This window comes from Dipteris shenzhenensis, chromosome 9, assembly GCF_047967505.1.
Source record: "Dipteris shenzhenensis isolate YYH24624 ecotype China chromosome 9, Dip_SZ_1.0, whole genome shotgun sequence".
Classification (NCBI taxonomy): domain Eukaryota; kingdom Viridiplantae; phylum Streptophyta; class Polypodiopsida; order Gleicheniales; family Dipteridaceae; genus Dipteris; species Dipteris shenzhenensis.
The window spans coordinates 19,584,555-19,604,272 of NC_141604.1; the positions used below are offsets into that span (position 1 = coordinate 19,584,555).

Genomic DNA, 19,718 nt, shown 5'->3' on the forward strand with positions numbered 1-19,718 from the left:
AGGTCTCTACAAAATTCCAGCAATAAATCGCTGTGTCATCAGCCAACTCACTGTCAAGTAGCTCCTCTTCTCTTCTGATGGGAAGTCTCAGCCCAAAGATGTCAGCTTGAGATCTAACATAGATACTCATAGCTTCGGCCACGAACAAAAAAAGGAAAGGAGCAAGGGGGCATCCCTGACGGACTGATCTCGAAATCTGAGATCTCTCAGCCCTTACCCCACCAATAAGTACCTGGCTATGGGCTGATCTGTACAAAGAGGAAACACCTCTGATCCAAACATCAGTGAATCCAAAGCGTAGAAGGGTGCCCTCCAAAAAACTCCAATCTACTCTGTCATAAGCTTTTTCAAAATCCAATAGTAGAATGGCAAGACTCTGGCCACTCTGCATGGCCCACTCTGAAGCTTCCCAGAAAGAAAAAATGTTATCAAAAATACTTCTGCCATGCACAAAACCCGTCTGAGTGTCATGAATAAGATCAGGGAGAAGTGGCTGCAATCGGAGGCTGATAGCCTTGGCCAGAATCTTGTAACAAGTCCGCAGAAGTGTGATAGGCCTCCACTGGGACAATAAATTTCTGCTACCTCCTTTTGGGATAAGGTGGATGAGACCCTCTGTAAGCGACCCATGCATCTCGCCAGAGTCCCAAATGGCCTGCATGCCTGAAGTTATATAGTCTCCAATCATATCCCAAAATGCAATGAAAAAAGACGGGGTGAGGCCATCTAAACCTGGGCACTTGCCCTTGTGAAGGGCTGAAAGTGCAGTCCTGAACTCTGTGTTGGTGAAAGGTGCGTCGAGTAGAACATGCATATCCGGATTCACCAACACAGGGATACTCTGTCAAATAGCCTGTCTAGCATTCTCTCTATCGTGTGTCTCAGGATCAACAGTAAGGAGGGTGGCATAGAAATCTGAAGCTATGCGTAAGACGTCATCAGGCTCTGTTTGTAAAACCCCATGTGAGTCAATAAGCTGGGATACACTCTCTCTACTATGTCTAGGGCCAAGAGTAGAGAAAAAGTGTTTATTGACTCTACCACCCATCTGAATCTAGAAGGACTCCCGTGCATGAAAGGCATACTCTGCTCTCTGATCAAGCAATAACTGCAGATGAGCCCTTGCTGCAGCAAGGCGCTCTTGAATCCAAGCATCTGAAGGCCGTTTCTGCTCTTCCCTCTGCAAAGCTGCCAACTGCTGGTACAAGCAGTTGGCACAAGGCCGTTTCTGCTCTTCCCTCTGGTACACGTCTGAGAATATCTCGTCTCCTGGTACAAGCAACTGAGCAGTAAAAGTCGCTAATACCAGAAAGGGCAGCGGCTACATGTGATGGATGTGGCTGCCCACCCTGGACATGAGCAAACCATATTTGTAGGGCTGCCTCTGTAAGGTCCTCCTCTGTGTAAAAGGCATCTGGAATCCTGATGCTGGCAGACCGGCCTCTCAAGTGAGGCTCTGAGATAGCTAGCACAATAGGGAAGTGGTCTGAAGTGGAAACCCCCGCAGCAAAGCATACCGATCCACCTCTGTCTAGTGCCCAGTCATCTACATAAAATCTGTCAATGCGTGCATGAATAGGCATCTGTTGCCTCCTGTTCGACCAAGAGAAGAGGAGGGACTGTGGCTGAATAAGAAAGGCATCATCACACCAAGTATCTCTACCACAGAAATGGAAAAGGAAGGCATCCCAAGCTGCTCTCTCCAAAGAGTGAAGTCCGCCTTCTCTACCCCCTTTTTTGTCTGACGGTAACTCGACCATGTTAAAGTCACCTCCAATCACCCATGAATACACAATGGGGGCCCAGGAGAGCAAAGTCTTCCACATAAGGACACGTTCCCCTCTAATGTTGGAGGCATATAGGTTGAGGAAGCCAACCTTACGCCCTCCAATCAAAAGAATAATCCACTGAGCTCTAGAGGAGATAATGCCTCCGTGCCCAACAACTAAGGGGAGAACCGACTGCGAAACTGAAATAGAAGTGCCTCCCCTGGTGCCCAAGGCAGGCGACCAAAAAGTATGGCCAGAAAGCAACTTGCCTGACTTTGCACAATCTCTATAATCCAGCTTGTGCTCTTGAATAAATAATATATCAATGGAACCCCCAGTAACACCTGGATGAAGCTGATCCCGGATCAGCTGTCTACGGCGGCGATGTGGGACGCCACCTAGGCCCTGTATGTTCCAACTGATAATCCTCATCGACGGGAGGATGTAGAGTGGAACACCTTACCCGACCTAGTGGCAGAAACAAACCCCTCAACAGGGGAAGACCTCCTGCTCGAGGAGGGAGGGATGGAACCAAGTGGTGGAAAATCAACAGGGGAAAGAATCCTGGCACCTGAAGAAGAAGCCCTGTCAATAGGAAACCCAACCACTGGCTCCCCAAAAGTAGCGGGCACAAACTCCTCCTCTGGGAAATTTGAACTCTCTGCCAAGGCTGAAAACGAGTTCCTATGGAGCAAGCCAGACACCGGAGTGCGAAGGATCCCTTGTGAGGGAAGAGGATCAATAGTGTAAGCTATCCCCTTCCCCCTATCCAAGGGAGGAAGTGAGGAATGCTCTCTATCCTGTGTCTGCCCAGCCACGAAGATCTCTCCTGCCTCAAGAGGAGCATCTGGCACTGCTGGATCTAAGGAAGAAGCTGCAACTGGGGAGGAGGTCGAAGCTTCAGCGTCTCGGACTATGCAAGGTGAGACAGGAGGGACAGCTCGAGGTGAAGCAGAGTCTACTAAGGTACCCTCGTGAACTGAAGGAGGGACTTGCACACGTACTGGAACCCACTGTAGAGCGTCGCGTGTGCCTGAGGGAGGTGGGGGTCGAGGAGCAGGTGAAGGACCTGTACCACCCCCCTGTCGAGGCCGAGGAATAGGTGTTGGACCTGTACCACCACCTAACTGAGGAGGACCGCCAAGCGAAGGACGAGGAGCAGGAGCTGGACCTGTACCACCCCTCTGTCGAGGTCGAGGGGCAAGTGCAGGGTCTAATCCACCCCCCTGTCCCCCCTGTCGATGCCCTGGGGCGGTAGCTGTACCAGAGGGCTTCTTGGGCCTTTTCTTCTTCCTGGGGCAATCCCTGGCAAAGTGTCCTGAGGTCCTGTCAATGGCAACCCAGGGAGGGGTGGGATCTCAGCAACTGCGCCAAAATGCTCCCCAATAACAGAAAGAAGTCGATGGTAAACCTGGGGAAGCCCGGGGAACCTGATGAAGAGCGAGAAGATTTTCTTATCTGCCTCTATTGGGTCGAAACCAATGTGAAAGGCTTCAAAGAAGATCTTCTTGTATCCCAGGTGTAAAAACTCAGCCTTGAGCACAGTGCTCGCAGCCTTTGGAGTGTCAAAAACAACCTGGAAAAAACCTCGTCCCAGAAGACGGACATCTAACAATCGTGGAGTGAGGTCTGGGGGGAGAGCCGCAAGCATCCAGTCTCTGGCTTGGGATCTGGAGGGGTGAGACCCAAAGATGCGTGCTAGCAACGTGGTAGAGCATTCAATCTCTACATCCTTCTTGAGCTGCTGCAACTCGTCTTTAGAGAAAGTGATAGTTTTCACGGCCGGTGGAGGTGGAGTAGGATTGGCTGACGGGGTAGGAGAGGGGTTGAGAGGGGAAAGGGGCAAGCTGAGAGGGAGGGAGGGGGCGCTGGAGGGGAGCGCTGAGAGGGAGTGGAGAAGAAGGAGAGGGAGAGGGAGAGGAAGGAGAGAAGGGAAGGGGAGGAGAGGGGGGAAGGGAGGGGGCAGAGAAGCAGGGAGGAGGCGGGGGGGAGAGGTAGGGAGAGGGCTGAGAGAAAGAGAGGGGGTGGGAGAGCAGGCACGGAGGGGGCAGAACAGCAGGGGGGAGGCGAAGGGCAAGCAGGGGGAGGGGGCGGAATAGGGGGAGGGGGCGGAAAGGCAGGGGGAGGGGGCGGAAGCAGGGAGAGGGGGCGGAACAGCAGGGGGGAGGGGGCGGAAGCAGGGAGAGGGGGCGGAACAGGGGGAGGGGGCGGAAAGGCAGGGGGAGGGGACGAGGGATAGGCAGGGGGAGGGGGCCAAGTTGCTTCATTTTGAATCCAAAAGAACTAAAAGATTTGGCAAATCAACCCTCAACACCGTCATTATTTAAGGATAAATATTTCTCCATTGCTTCTATAAGGTAGAATAGTGCTTGTCTTTCTCTTGTAGAATTTCATCACCAAAGATTTAACAAGTCCCTGTCAGAGTTCATAAAGGGAACCAAGAGAAAAACATGTTATTCACCTGTCAAAAAGTACTACCTGAATATTTGCAAGGCTTGCTGAAGCTAGAGCAATCCGAAGTTTATATACACCAGTTTCTATTACTTTATCAAGCTGGAATCTGATCTGCCAAGTAGTGGGTTGCAAGGTCCCATCATCTCCAATCCTGTTGCAATACAGAAAATAATAAATCTGTCAGATGCTCTATTGAAGTAGTAAACGGGAACATTACATCAACATTTGTGGAATTGTAGGAATCTTTCATATCCTATAGACATTCAAAAGCAGGAAGGGTTGGAGCATGGGACATCTTTAGCACCCCTTAAATGCCAAAAAATGTGGTATAGTGGTACAATGGGAGGGAGAAAAACATCCAAATTTTCCAAAGCCTAAATACAAAAGACTCTGTGCCAAATAGATCTTGTCTTGACCCAAGCATCTAAAGTGTTAGAATATGAAGTCAAGTTGAGCGTGCTTTAGTGCGTTCTACTAGGAGTTCTAGTAGAGTCCTATGTGTGAGTGCCACATGTCACTGTAGAAACAAAGTGGAGACAGGTTGTGAGCACAAGTGAGCAAGAGTGCACACACAAGAAAGCTCGAATAGAAATGTTCAAATGAAACAATACAAGTACTTGATATATATAGTATCCAAGTACTACTGGTCAATCATAGGGTTGACTTTATGCCTACAACACCATATCTTTGCAATCTCTTACAAATCCCCCTCAAAGATATGGCTGAAAGTACCCTAGAAACATCTCAGGTGTACCCTGCAGTACCTAAAGTACCATGGTTGCACAAATTCATTCAGATGGATACGCAACCTATGGGAGTACATGAAAACAATGTCATTGTGAATCACTTAACAACCCCCCTTGACATTGTGAGAATGTCTCTGATCCCTAAGCCATGTCGATGTTGTAAGAAAAGATCTGTTGACAGGGCTTTGGTGAAGATAACCGCCACATTGTCCTCAGATGGACAATAGATGAGATCAATGAAGCCATCAGAAATACAATCCCGTACATAAGGATAATGAGTTTCAATGTGTTTCATGCGAGCATGAAAGACAAGATTGTTGGCTATGGCAATGCAACTCTGGTTGTCATAGAAGATAGAGTTTGCTTTGCCATCCTGTGCATGATGCAAGTCATGTAAAAGCTTTCTTAACCACATTAACTCCGTAGTGGCTCAATTTGCAACCTTGTACTCTACTTCACTGGAGGTAAGAGAGACTCGCTCTTGCTTCTTACTAAGCCATGAGATACAGGCTGAACCCAATGACAAGCAATAGCCAGTAGTGGACCGTCTGTTGTCAATATCCCCTGACCAGTCAGTGAAACCACTCAGCTTTAGATCACAATCTGAAGCATAATGCAAGCCAAGAGAGAGAGTGCCATGGACATATCTGAGAACCCTCTTTGCTGCATTCCAAGGTGTGATCGTGGGACAATGCATGAACTGGCTCAAAAGCCCTATGGCGTAGGCAATATCAGGCCATGTGGAGCATAGATATATCAAACTGCCAACCAACTGTCTGTACAAAGTGCCATCAAACTTTTCAGCAGTATCATGCTTACTCAGCTTGAGTCCCTTTTCCAATGGAGTAGCCACAGGCTTACAGTTCTCCAATTTAAATTTCTGCTACAACATAGAGATCCCATCATGGGTCTGCCAAAACTCAATGCTCATCCACATATAGTACCAACATGACCAATTCTGATTTTTGCTGAGAACATACAGATTTGGCTCTGTATGAGTGTTTACGAAGCCTTGGGACAGAAAAAACTGATGTATCTTCTGATACCACGCACGAGGTACTTGCTCAGCCCATATAGATCCTTCCTGAGCTTGCATACCTTGTGCTCTTGTCCCTTCACCTCAAAACCTTGGGGCTGATGTACATAGACCTCCTCTTTAAGATCTCCATTGAGGAAAGTGGTCTTGACATCCATCTGGTACACTGACCAACCATAAAACACAGCAAGAGAGATGAGAGAACGAATGTAGTCATCTTGGCCACTGGAGCAAAAGTCTCCTCATAATATATCCCCTTCTCTTGTGCATACCCCTTGGCAACCAAACGGCTTTGTATTTCTCAACTGTGCCATCTGAATGGTATTTCACCTTATAAATCTATTTCGTGCCAACCATATTTTTCCCAATGGGCACATCAACCAAGTCCCATGTGGCATTCTTCTCAATGGATTTAATCTCAGCCTCCAGAGCTTTCTGCCATGCCGGATTATGCTGAGCATCCTTGAAGCTCTGAGGCTCATTTTCGAGGTCTTCAAAGCAAAATTGACCTTTTGCTGATTTTTATGAGTGCTGGCCCTGGTTTTCCCCAAAGTAGGCTGATCCTTAGCATCTTGAATGGTCAACCTTGCCCAACATGGAATAAATTTTCCTTCTCTACCACTTGAAGCTGCATCAACATCTTTAGTGGCCTCACAACGTTGATAATGCCTCCAAACATGAGGCGGTCTATTCTCATTAATTGGCTGCAGGTCTGAAACATTTGAGAGAGAGCCATCCTCAACATGTGGCAAGCCATCTGATCTATGAGAAGTAGAAGGGGAAAAGCATCAAGAGCCTCCGTCTCATCATCCTCAAACTGGATGATGTCCAAAGGGGTGTCATCATATAGTGTCAAGTCTGCACTAGCGGGCTGCATGCAGCACTCATTCTCAGCAAAGAGAACATCTCTGTTGATTATTACCTTCCTAGTAGCCGGATTATAAAGCCTAAATCCCCTGCTTTCAGTGCTATAGCCCATGAAAATGCATTTGACACTCTTGTCATCAAGATTTGTCCAATGTGCATGTGGAACCAAAGCATATGCCACTGAGCCAAAAACTTTGAAATGACTAACCTTTGGCTTAAAGCCATACAAAGCCTCAAATGGAGTCACATTAACAAAAGCTTTGGTAGGGCATCTGTTCTGAATATAAGTGGCTGTCACAATGGCTTCTCCCCAAAAAGCCTTTGAGACTCTCTTGAATTTCAGCATGCATCTCGTCATCTCCATGAGAGTACGATTCTTCCTCTCAGAGAGTGGACTCTGCTATGGTGTGTAAGGGCATGTCAAGTGATGTTTAATCCCATGCTGCTTCAAAAATCCTTGGAATGCATGTGACATGTACTCTCTCCCTCTATCTGAGTTGAGTGTTCCAATTCTAGAATTGGATTGGTTCTCAGCCATAGCTTTGAACTTCTAACACCAATAGAACACCTCAGATTTTTCCTTCATGAAAAAAAGACATGTGATCTGGAGAAGTCATCTATAAAGGTCACAAAGTACCTTGCTCCTCTATGCGTGGGAATAGTCATGGGGCCACATACATCACTGTGCACTATCTGCAACACTCTGGTTGCCTTGACCCAATTCTTGTCTTGTTTACTGAATGGCAAGCAATGCAATTTGCCAAGTGCACACCCCTCACACACTTCATTTGCTGGTTGCTGCAATTTTGACATCCGCTGAGTCATATTATTGTTGTACAAGTAGGACAATGCCCTGTGATGGACATGTCCAAACTTGGCGTGCCATAAATCATCCTGGGAAGTGTTTGCTACAGCCAATACCACTGATCATAAGGCTGAGCATCAAGCTTATATAAGCCTCTATCATATGTGCCTATTGGTACAACCTCATACCCTTTCTTTGGATCCTTGATCCTGCATTGGTTATCCTGAAATTCGACCAACATATGTTGATCATGGGCAATGTTTGAAACTGAAATTAGATTTTGCCTCAAATCTGGAACATACCAAACATCTCGGATATACTTAACTTTCCCATTATTAAGCTGAATAGGAATGTGCCCAACTTCGATGATGTCTTGAGAAGCATCATTGGCACATGTAACCTATCTGCCATGAACAGGTGTGATGCTCTCAAACCACTCCTGGCGAGGAGTCATGTGCTTAGTAGCACCACTGTCACTTGCAACAAGGGAAGCATACCCTGATTGATTTTCAGCATTCAAATCCCCCCTGGCATCCATCTTCTCATTAAATGCAGCAAACACAAATTCTCTATCACCTTGGGCAAGATGAGCTTCACCATGTGCATTTGAAGCACGAGTTTCAGTAGGGGCAACAAAATTACTGCTAGAGCTGTCCCTTTGCCTTTTCTTTTCATTGGCAATCCTTTTCTGACACTCTGCGATGTAATGCCCTGGCTTAATGCAATCGTTGCATTTGCCCCTTTTCTGATTTTTGCTTGAACTGCTTGCATTCCCCTCCTTGGGTTGAGTTGTATGGCTGTGTTTTGGCTCAAATTTTTTCTGAAATTTGCCCTTTCCACCCATGGCAAGCGCTTACTCACCCTGACGAGAGGGTTTGGCAAAATTTGAGCATCTCTCCTCTTCTTGAAACAAAAGCCCAACTAACTCATCAAACAAGAGTGGGGCTGCCCTGAGAACAATGGTCAATGAGGTGATGAATGTACCATATGAGGGTGCTAAGCTATTAAGGGTAATAGAGATGAGCTTCTTGTCTTCTATTTCCTCATCAATACTTGCGAGCTGATCACATTGTGTGGACAAAAATGTAAATATGTTTTTTACTTGTTGCATGTTGCTAGGTAGGTTCATAGCTATGTATATAGCTAGTTAGTGGTGGTATTGAGTTCTGGACACTCCTAAAAGGACTCTACACTGATGTACAGATGGTAGAGGCTTCTACAGGGACTTTTGGGAAATGATGAAATGCAATGTGGTTGTACCAGACTTCCAGAGCAAGGGTGTCCTGTGTGTGGTCAAGTGAAATGTTTTTGGGGTCATGAAAATCAAATCATGAAGGGTTTTGTTATATTTTCCTGAGTCAATGTGTACTTGGATGTTACCCATGTCAAGGGGCTTTCCAATTGTGTGTATGGGGGTGCATGCAAGCTTTAATGTGCATGCTAATGTGTGTGGAAATTGTGTGACTAAAGGTCCAAAATGTGCATTTGATGTGATTTGGGGAAATGTCTTGAGAGTGGTAAAATGTCACTGCTGAGGTGGCCAATTAGGCTGAGGTGGCTGGACTGATTGGGGAGGCATCGTGCTCATGCATGTGGCTACGTAATAGGAGAGGGAAGCTTCTGGTCGATGAATGTGCATGGTTACGTGTACATGGCAGGATTGTAGGTGGCGCAGGAAGGATTCAACAGCAGGAGAGGATGCCAAGTCAGGCTCTGGGTGGCAGATCTTCCGGAGAAGGAGCACAGTACAGAAAGGGAAAAGGGAGGACCGTGGGTTAAAAAAAAGCGTGAGCACGTATGCAAGCAGCGTGGGTGGTTCACAGATGTGGGAGGAGAGGATTGTGGGTGGCGCAGTACATACGCATGAGCTGAGCGCAGAAGCGTGAGCTGTGTAGGGGAGGTACGTGATGCAAGGCTTCGAGAAGGACTGAGCGGGAGATGTATAGCTGGAGCGAAGATGTAGTTTGAAGTGGAGGAGCGTATGTAGGATTGAGCGAAAGGATTGATGCTGGAGTAGAACGCAGAAGGGCTGACCGTGGTTCGCAGATGCAGAGTGGAGCTAAAGGCTGGAACGAAGGGAGCTATGGCCTGGGGCTTGTAGACGATGAGAGGCCAAGGGCTTCGGGTGCTCCGTGAAGAGGATAGCTGCTGTGCTCTGGACCCTTGAAGGTGACGTGCGATGGGGGTCCTGCTCAAAGGTTCGGTGAGCTCGTAAAGGTCGTGCAGGAGCGAGAGCCAGAAACCTGAGCGTGCGGTCATTGTGGTGACAGGTTCTGGAGTTTATTTGGGAAGATGCATGAACTCCATGATCTTTGTGAGGAATGAGGAGATACGTGGAAATGGAGATGAACAATGAGCTGCAGTGGACTAGCGTGAAGAGTCACAGGCGGTTGCTCTTACTAGTTTTCTTGGCTGTGAGAAGCTTAGCTTTTATGGAGGCTTGGGTGGAGTATCCTCAGTGACAAAGACTTCATGAACTCGTATGCAAAGAGATAGGGATGAAGGAATTGCAGGCTAAGGCAAAATGGAACGTGACTTTCATCGATGATGGTTGTCCTAAAGGAGCTGGGCACTTTTCGTGGAAGAACATGAGATTGATGCTTGCTGCAGATGTTCATCAATCACTGATTTTCTGCTTGTGAGGGAAGAAAAGCTATCCTAAAGGAATTGGAAGCCTCTTTGACATGGTTGTGATCTTATGCTGATTTTGATCGTGGGAGATTCCTGGGTACTGATAGAGAAGGAGAGGAGGTGGCGCTGTTGCAGCTTTGCGGGAGTTACAAGCTATTGTCCTTGATGGAAGCTTAGGAGTGTGGGCTTATAGTATTCTGAGGCTAACTGTTCTCTGAGTCTTGGGGGGAAGTTCAGTTCTAAGAGCATCATGTTGGACTGTGTAGTTTACTGGTTTTCTTTCTGAGGTTGTCTGGCTTCTGGAGGAAATATGGCCACAGTGTGAGTTGTATCAGAAGGTGTGTAGAGATATTGATGTTGAATGAATGCCTTTTGCCTTGTGATTGTGTTGTTCGGGTTGTTTTAAACGTGGATGAGGGTGGCTGTGAAGGCGGGTTAGGCTCTACTATTTTTGTCCATCCACGTTTTGGTGCCTCCACGGAGGCAGTTCACTTCAGTTTACCAGATTGAAGGAGCAGATGTTCTGAACTGTGTTGCAAGCAATGGGGAGAAATCCACACATGAGAGTGATACACTGTGAGTGGTGTGGAGATTGTGGTCACAGGAAGGACAGATGTATTGAGGTCCAGCTACGTGTGATCCGACTCCGAGCCAGAGTGCAGAGAGCTCTGAAAGTGCTTGCCCGCAGGAAAAAGAATGCTCTTCTGATGCGAAGTGAACTTCTTCAGTAGTGTGTTTGTTTTATTGCCTTCCAGTTTTGTTGTGGTTGAGAAAGCCAGGGTGTGTGACAATTGAAAGGTTGTGAGGATGGCACAGGATTTCCCAGAGTACTGGGGGATGCCGTATGAAAATGCAGTAAGATTCCTGGAAAAGATGGAATTTACAGCACTTATGAAAGATAGGGCAACCCCTGAGATTTTGTTTCAGATCTTGAATTATTGTTTGCAGGGAGATGCAAAAGCATGGTTGCAGATTCAAGTTGCTACCTTCAGGACTGCTCATCCTCAGCAACAAAATCCAGAGTATACAGTGGTGAGAGCAGCTTTCCTTGCACGCTTTGCACAAGCTAGGAGCCCTAATGAAGTCTGGAAAGAGCTATGCTCAGTGAGACAGGAGGAGGAACAAGATGTGAACCAGTGCATAATCCAGTTTGGGAGATTATGGAGTTTGTGGTGCGAAGCTCTTGTTCTGGAAGTACCACCTCAAATGATCAAGCGTGATCGTTTCATAGCTGGCCTAAAGCCTACACTCAGATATTGAAAGTGGAGCTGAAGAATCTGGATAGTTTTGAAGATGTCGTGAGAGTGGCCAGGGAGAAAGAATGGAAAGTCCAGAGACTGAGGCAGCTTGGCATGCAAGAAGAGCCTAGGAGTCTGATTGGAAGTCCAGAAATAATAAAGGCTTATGCAGAGAGAGAGCCAGTGTCTGTTCCTGTGCAGGATGATTCCCTGAAGAAGGACTTGCATGATGCTGTAGAGCTTATGAAGTCACTCAGTCTAAATTGGATGGAGACTGCAGGAAGAGGAAGAGGCCGAGGTGTGCAAAACAACAAGAGAGATGTACAGGCTGGGAGTGAGGGAAATACAGCTGGAACATGTAGAGGACAGGGATACATGAGCAATGTGAAGTGCTGGAATTGTGGAGAGTGGGGACATATCAGCCCTCACTATGATAAGCCAACAAGAGTAGGTGGAGAAGTTTATCCTGTGATGCAGAAGACAAATGATAGGTCAGGAGACTTCAATGTGGAAGTGAAAGATTTGACTCAGCCCTCTACCAGTGGAGTCAAATGGGATGATAAAGGAAAAGGGAAGGCAATCAGCCTGATTAGGGTGGAGACTATTCCGGAGATCATGCCAGTAGCAAAGAGAATAAGGAATGCAACAGGAGAGAATGGACCTTCTGCAAAAAAAGGGAAGCATGTGGAGTTTGATCTCAGCCCTCAATCTCCTAAAAAGAAGAGTCGGAGGCCCAGGAAACACTACAAGACTTCAGATTTGCATATGGGTCAAGGACAAGAGGAATACACACTGATGAATGATTTGAAGGGGAGAACAGCTAATATAACTTTTGCACAGTTACTTGGTTTGTGTCCGAAGCTCAAAAGAGAATGGAAGAAGTTGGCTAATCCCACGAAAAGTAATGAGCAGGAGCCTACGAGAGGAGAGATGGAGATGATGTCTGTAAAGATCTTCCAGATTTATGCCCCGCAATGGATGCATGGTGTGGAGGTATGAGTGTTGGAGACGCATATGTTGATGGCGGTGCACAGATAAGTGTTATGACTCAGGCATGTATGGAGAGGTTGGGACTAAAATTGAATGCTCATTCAGATTTTAGACTCCGATTGGCAAACCATGCGAAGGTGAAGTGTCTTGGTATATGCACGGGAGTAGTAGTGGATGCTTTTGGAGTGTCCTGTTGTATTAATTGCCACATTATGCCTACTGGTTTGGGAGCATACCCATTGATTTTGGGCAGACCTTGGCTCAGACAGGTAGGAGCAATACAAAACTGGAAGATGGGTACGATTACAGTGCATAATAAGAAGGGAAAGGCCAAGAAATTTGATATGAGCAGCAGACGGGAAATAGAAGAAGAACCAGAAGAAACAAACATGGAGGAGGAGTCAGATAGTGAGACTGAAGAAGAAAGTACTACATCTGAGGAGGAGGGGCAGGTATCATTTCTGTTGAAGGAATGTGATGCATATGAGTTGCAGGCAGCAGAGGTACAAGAAGCTAAGGAGGAGAGTAAGCTTGAAGATATGGATAATTTGATGCAACCCCCACCTTCCCAGACAGAAAGAGAAGAGATATTGCTGTCCATGCTGAATTTCAGTCTGGAAGAGGTGGAAAAGGAGGGGTATATGAGAGTCATTCATCAGCATCCAAAGCTGTTTATAACCTCACATGAAGAGATCAGGGGTTTCAGATGCGAGCCAATGCACATTGAGATAAAAGAAGGCAGCAGGCCTGTCTTTCAGAAGTTGAGGAGGACACATAGAGAGCTTTTGCCCGTACTGAGAGAGGAGTTGAATAAGTTGCTCAAGGCTGGGCTGATATGTCCAGTGGAGCATTCAGATTGGGGCAGTCCAGTGGTAATCATTCCTAAGCATACAGGAGGATGGAGAGTATGTATTGACTACAAGCCTCTCAATGCGGTAACTAAAAGCAATCATTATCCTCTTCCTTTTATTGATGATATATTGGATAGAGTGGCAGGGTATGAGAAATACAGTGTGTGTGATGGATACTCTAGATACTTCCAGATTTCAATCGACGAGGAGGATCAAATCAAAAATACATTCATCACACCCTGGGGTTGCTTTTGTTACAGAATAGTGCCATTTGGATTGAAGAATGCACCGGCATGGTATCAGGAGAATACTGATGAAGTGTTAGCTCCTTTCATTGATAAATTTTTGAGAGCATTTCTGGATGATATATGTGTGTACAGTTCCAAGAGAGAGCATGCATGGAGGCTGGATCAAGTGTTCCACAGAATGGATGAAGCAGGAGGACAATTCAACCCACGGAAATGTCATTTGGGATGCTCCAAAGTGAAGTTATTGGGACATATAGTATCCCAAAATGGCATTGAACCTGATCCAGAGAAGGTGAAAGACCTTATCTTACTTCCAGCCCCCTCTACATCAAAACAGTTGCAGACTTTTGTGCAGAAAGTGAAGTATATGACAAGATTCATACATTTAGTCTCTCAGCTATTGTATCCTTTGCAACAAGCTATGAAAGAAGAACCTCTGCAATGGAATGAGGATTGTGAAGCAGTGTTCAGTAAAGTGAAGGAAGTGTTGGGAGAGATTGCTTGTGTGAAAGCTCCAGATTTCTCTCAGACCTTTTATGTGAATCCTTCATTTGGACCTGATGCTGTGGGAGCCATTTTATTGCAGAAAGGGGAGGAGTCCCATTATATGAGGCCTGTGTATTATGCTAGTAGAGTCAAAACAGAAGCAGAGAGGAGATATATGGAGGCAGAGCTGATTCTGTCAAGCTTGGTGTATGCTTGCAGGAAGTTCAGGGCATATCTAATCTCAAAGCCATTTGTGGTTTTGACGTGCTACCCTTTATTGCCTCAGCTTGTTAATAATTCAACACTTTCTCGAAGTATGATGAAATGGTTAGTTGAGCTACAAGAATATACTTTCTCATTTCTGGTGGAGAGCACTTCCAGAGCCACACTGGTAGATCTGTTAACATACAAAGAGGGTCCCATTCTGGTAAAGGAAGTAGAGAAGAAGATAGATAAAGATGAGCATGCTATCATTCTAGGGGCATCTATTTTGCATTTTGATGGCTCATACAGGAAGAGTTTACATCAAGCTAATGGAGGCTATGTGATTACTGATTCAGAGAGAAAGCTGATTCAGAAGGAGGGAGTCCATCTGGAAGCCGGAAGTAATAACGAGGCAGAGTATGCAGCATTATATGAGGGGTTGCTGGCTGCACTTAAGCTGAAAATTCAGAAGATAATGATCAAGGGAGATTCTCTACTTGTCGTAAAGCAGGTTCTAGGAAGTTGGCAAGCAAGAAACCCGAGATTGAGAGGGTGTCTAGCCAAAGTAAAAAGGCTGCTTCAACAATTTACAGCATAGAATATCCAGCATGTGCGAAGGGAGGATAATCAAATGGCACATGAATTGGCTCAGGAGATGAGTAGCCAAGATCCAGTGATAGCAAAGCTTGAAGATCCACTGTACAGAGGGAGAGAATTCCTGGCTCAAATAGTGGATTTCTTACTTACTGGACATCTACCTCAGGAGCTTAAGAAGAATCAGAAACATCACTTCATACAAAAGAGCAGACAGTATATGATGATTGATGATAAGCTTTACATGAGAGGAGCTGATCAAATCTTGAGAAGAGTACCCTGGAGAGAAGAAATATATTATATACTGTCATCCAGTCATGAAGGAGCTTGTGGAGGACACTTTGCTTTTAAGATTACATTGCAGAAAATACTTCTAGAGGGGTATGTGTGGCCTTCAATACAGAAGGATGTGTAGCATTGGTGCAGATCCTACCATGAATGTCAAAGAATGGGAAAAAGAATTCTTAAAATGGAGCCGAGAAATATTATGCTGGTTTATGATATTTTTGAAAGATGGGGGATAGATGCAGTTGGTCCTCTACCCAGAACTGCCAGAGGGAAATGTTATATGCTGACTGCAGTAGTGGAGTATTTATCAAAATGGGCAGAGGTGAAGGCAGTGAAGAGAGTGGATAGCAAAGGGGTTGCTGATTTTATATATGAACACATATGCTGCAGATTTGGGATTCCCCTGGAGTTACTTTCAGATAATGGTCCTGGATTCAGAGGGGAAGTGACAGATTACTTATGTAGCAAGCTGAATATAAATCATAAGTACATCACCCCATACTACCCTCAGTGCAATGGGTTGAATGAAAATTTTAATGGGGATTTCAAATTGATGATGACTAAGATGACTGGGAGCCACACCAAAAACTGGGATTTGGAGATGAATAGAGTTTTGTGGGCATACAGGGTAGCGGTGAAGCATAGCACTCAATTCTCTCCATTTCATTTGGTATATGGGAAAGAAGCAATTCTGCCATTGGATGTAGAGATACCAGCTTTGAAATTTTTAGTTGAAGAAGGATATGAGCCTGTGGACAGTTACAAGGAGAGATTACTAGCACTGCAGGTAATGCAGTTAGACAGGGATTTGGCTTTTGGGCATTATGCCATAGTGCAAATGCGGAGGCAAGAATTGGAAAATGTAAAAATTAAAAAAAAAGAAATTGAAGATGGAGACTTGGTTCTCAGATACAATAGCAAACTGGACAGTACATTTCATACTGCATTTCAAACCAAGTGGGAAGGTCCATACAAAGTGGAGAATAAATTTGAAAATGGAACTTATCAATTGATTGATTTAGATGGAAAAAAGCATAAGAAGAGAGTCAATGGTGTCCGGTTGAAGAGATACATTGCACGGTTGATGGTAGCACTGAAAGAAGAAGATCATGAAGATAATGAGCAGTGGCAGAATCAATGGAAGTCAGTACAAAATGAAGAAGAAGAAAATTTGGATCTGTCATCTCTTTTTGGCTCACTGCTCGACATGAATGTCACAGCAGAAGAAAGGGGTTGCTAGAGATGAGTGGACAAAAATGTAAATATGTTTTTTACTTGTTGCATGTTGTTGGGTAGGTGCATAGCTATGTATATAGCTAGTTGGTGGTGGTATTGAGTTCTAGACACTCCTAAAAGGACTCTACTCTGATGTACAGATGGTAGAGGCTTCTACAGGGACTTCTGGGAAATGATGAAATGCAATGTGGTTGTACCAGACTTCCAGAGCAAGGGTGTCTTGTGTGTGGTCAAGTGAAATGTTTTTGGGGTCATGAAAATCAAATCATGAAGGGTTTTGTTATATTTTCCTGAGTCAATGTGTACTTGGATGTTACCCATGTCAAGGGGCTTTCCAATTGTGTGTATGGGGGTGCATGCAAGATTTAATGTGTGTGGAAATTGTGTGACTAAAGGTCCAAAATGTGCATTTGATGTGATTTGGGGAAATGTCTTGAGAGTGGTAAAATGTCACTGCTGAGGTGGCCAATTAGGCTGAGGTGGCTGGACTGATTGGGGAGGCATCGTGCTCATGCATGTGGCTACGTAATAGGAGAGGGAAGCTTCTGGTCGATGAATGTGCATGGTTACGTGTACATGGCAGGATTGTAGGTGGCGCAGGAAGGATTTGACAGCAGGAGAGGATGCCAAGTCCGGCTTTGGGTGGCAGATCTTTCGGAGAAGGAGCGCAGTACAGAAAGGGAAAAGGGAGGACCGTGGGTTTAAAAAAAGCGTGAGCACGTATGCAAGCAGCGTGGGTGGCTCGAAGATGTGGGAACGGAGGATTGTGGGTGGCGCAGTACGTACGCATGAGCTGAGCGCAGAAGCGTGAGCTGTGTAGGGGAGGTACGTGATACAAGGCTTCGAGAAGAACTGAGCTAGAGATGTATAGCTGGAGCGAAGATGTAGTTTGAAGTGGAGGAGCGTATGTAGGATTGAGCGAAAGGATTGATGCTGGAGTAGAACGCAGAAGGGCTGACCGTGGTTCGCAGATGCAGAGTGGAGCTGAAGGCTGGAACGAAGGGAGCTATGGCCTGGGGCTTGTAGACGACGAGAGGCCAAGGACTTCGGGTGCTCCGTGAAGAGGATAGTTGCTGTGCTCTGGACCCTTGAAGGTGACGTGCGATGGGGGTCTTGCTCAAAGGTTCGGTGAGCTCGTAAAGGTCGTGCAGGAGCGAGAGCCAGAAACTTGAGCGTGCGGTCATTGTGGTGACAGGTTCTGGAGTTTATTTGGGAAGATGCATGAACTCCATGATCTCTGTGAGGAATGAGGAGATACGTGGAAATGGAGATGAACGATGAGCTGCAGTGGACTAGCGTGAAGAGTCACAGGGGTTGCTCTTACTAGTTTTCTTGGCTGTGAGAAGCTTAGCTATTATGGAGGCTTGGGTGGAGTATCCTCAGTGACAGAGACTTCATGAACTCGTATGCAAAGAGATAGAGGGATGAAGGAATTGCAGGCTAAGGCAAAATGGAACGTGACTTTCATCGATGATGGTTGTCCTAAAGGAGCTGGGCACTTTTCGTGGAAAAACATGAGATTGATGCTTGCTGCAGATGTTCATCAATCACTGATTTTCCGCTTGTGAGGGAAGAAAAGCTATCCTAAAGGAATTGGAAGCCTCTTTGACATTGTTGTGATCTTATGCTGATTTTGATCGTGGGAGATTCCTGGGTACTGATAGAGAAGGAGAGGAGGTGGCGCTGTTGCAGCTTTGCGGGAGTTACAAGCTATTGTCCTTGATGGAAGCTTAGGAGTGTGGGCTTATAGTATTCTGAGGCTGACTGTTCTCTGAGTTTTGGGGGGAAGTTCAGTTCTAAGAGCATCATGTTGGGCTGTGTAGTTTACTGGTTTTCTTTCTGAGGTTGTCTGGCTTCTGGAGGAAATATGGCCACAGTGTGAGTTGTATCAGAAGGTGTGTAGAGACATTGATGTTGAATGAATGCCTTTTGCCTTGTGATTGTGTTGTTCGGGTTGTTTTAAACATGGATGAGGGTGGCTGTGAAGGCGGGTTAGGCTCTACTATTTTTGTCCATCCAACGTAGATCAATGATCCTGGCAATATGATTAGTGATGGCCTGGCCTTCCTGCATCTCGAGATGCTTGAGCTGATTTGTCAAGGCAATGGCCCTTGCCTCATTCTTAACATGATACATGTTTGCCAATCTTTCCCATGCTACCTTTGCATCCTTGCACGACTTGATAGTCGTCATAATGTGCCTCTTCACATTTGTGGCAATCAAAAACCTGCGGCGGTCTACCCGGTAGAGGCCAACAGTTACGTGATTGGGTATACACCAACATGGCCTCATTGGGTGTCTCAGTTACGGTTTTCCAATTGCTTGGCAGAGGGTACTTTTCTTTTGGCCTTCAGTCTGCAGAGCAGGCTCAAAGAGTACTTATGAGCTCTCCGATTCAGTTTCAGAGCAGAGTCATCCATTTGTGGCCTTGGCAGAAGCACTTCAGTACTACTTCCCCGGGACCGCGTGAGGTCTCTTTTTGGATGCTTTTCCCTGGACTTCTTGATGAGGTCAGCTCTTGTCGCACAGCTGTGGAGCATATGGCTAGTGTGGCAGGTATAGTCATCCCATCAGGTGCTAGACTTTCCTATGCTCAGTCACTTGCTGGTACAGGTGTTACGAGAGTCAGACTCACTTCAGAGTTCCCCCCTCCTCGACCTTTGCCTACTTTGATTTCATACTCCACGGGAGAGAGGCAGTCGATAGAGCGAGCGAGGAAAAGCGAGCGGGCCCAAAAAAGCGAGTGAGCTTTTTCACAATTTTCTTATCGAGGTACTCAACATAGCTTTGTGGAAACCACTATTTGGGAAGATTCTCGAAAATAAAACTTATGTTACTATGTGTAACTATACCAACATTGCAAATTATAGTCCTTAACTTCCAATTGGAGCCATACTCACATTATGCAACAATAGTATGTGGGTTTGAAAGAAACCGAATTTCTACTCCAAAGCGGATTAAATTACTGATACAACAATTCTTTTGCATTTGAAATGGGTCTTATTATCAAACTCCTTCAATAATCAAAACAAATGTGTTGCTTGATATGTTGAACTTAGTAACGTAAACATCACTTCACCCATATGCGGGGAAAAAAACTGTCTGTAGACTTCATAGCATGGGATTGCATCAACACTTATGACATTCAAAATGGTTCTTCTTATTAAAAGTGTTATCAACCATGAAAGAAGTGAATGTTTAAAAATAGTTCACCCATATGTTGAAAAACCCAAGTGTCATTTATGACATTCAAAATTGTTCTTGCAACCATCCTG

At 45.7% G+C, this 19,718-nt stretch overlaps 1 protein-coding gene across 1 annotated transcript in view; it reads right to left on the reverse strand.

The window, feature by feature from the left end:
- The window catches only part of LOC147898336 (rhamnogalacturonate lyase B-like), a 298,485-nt gene that overhangs the window by 23,153 nt on the left and 255,614 nt on the right, over nucleotides 1-19,718 (reverse strand). Inside the window, exon 15 of the mRNA XM_087379149.1 lies at nucleotides 4,248-4,374. Coding sequence (XP_087235275.1) covers nucleotides 4,248-4,374 — 127 coding nt within the window. The remainder of the gene's footprint in view (nucleotides 1-4,247; nucleotides 4,375-19,718) is intronic.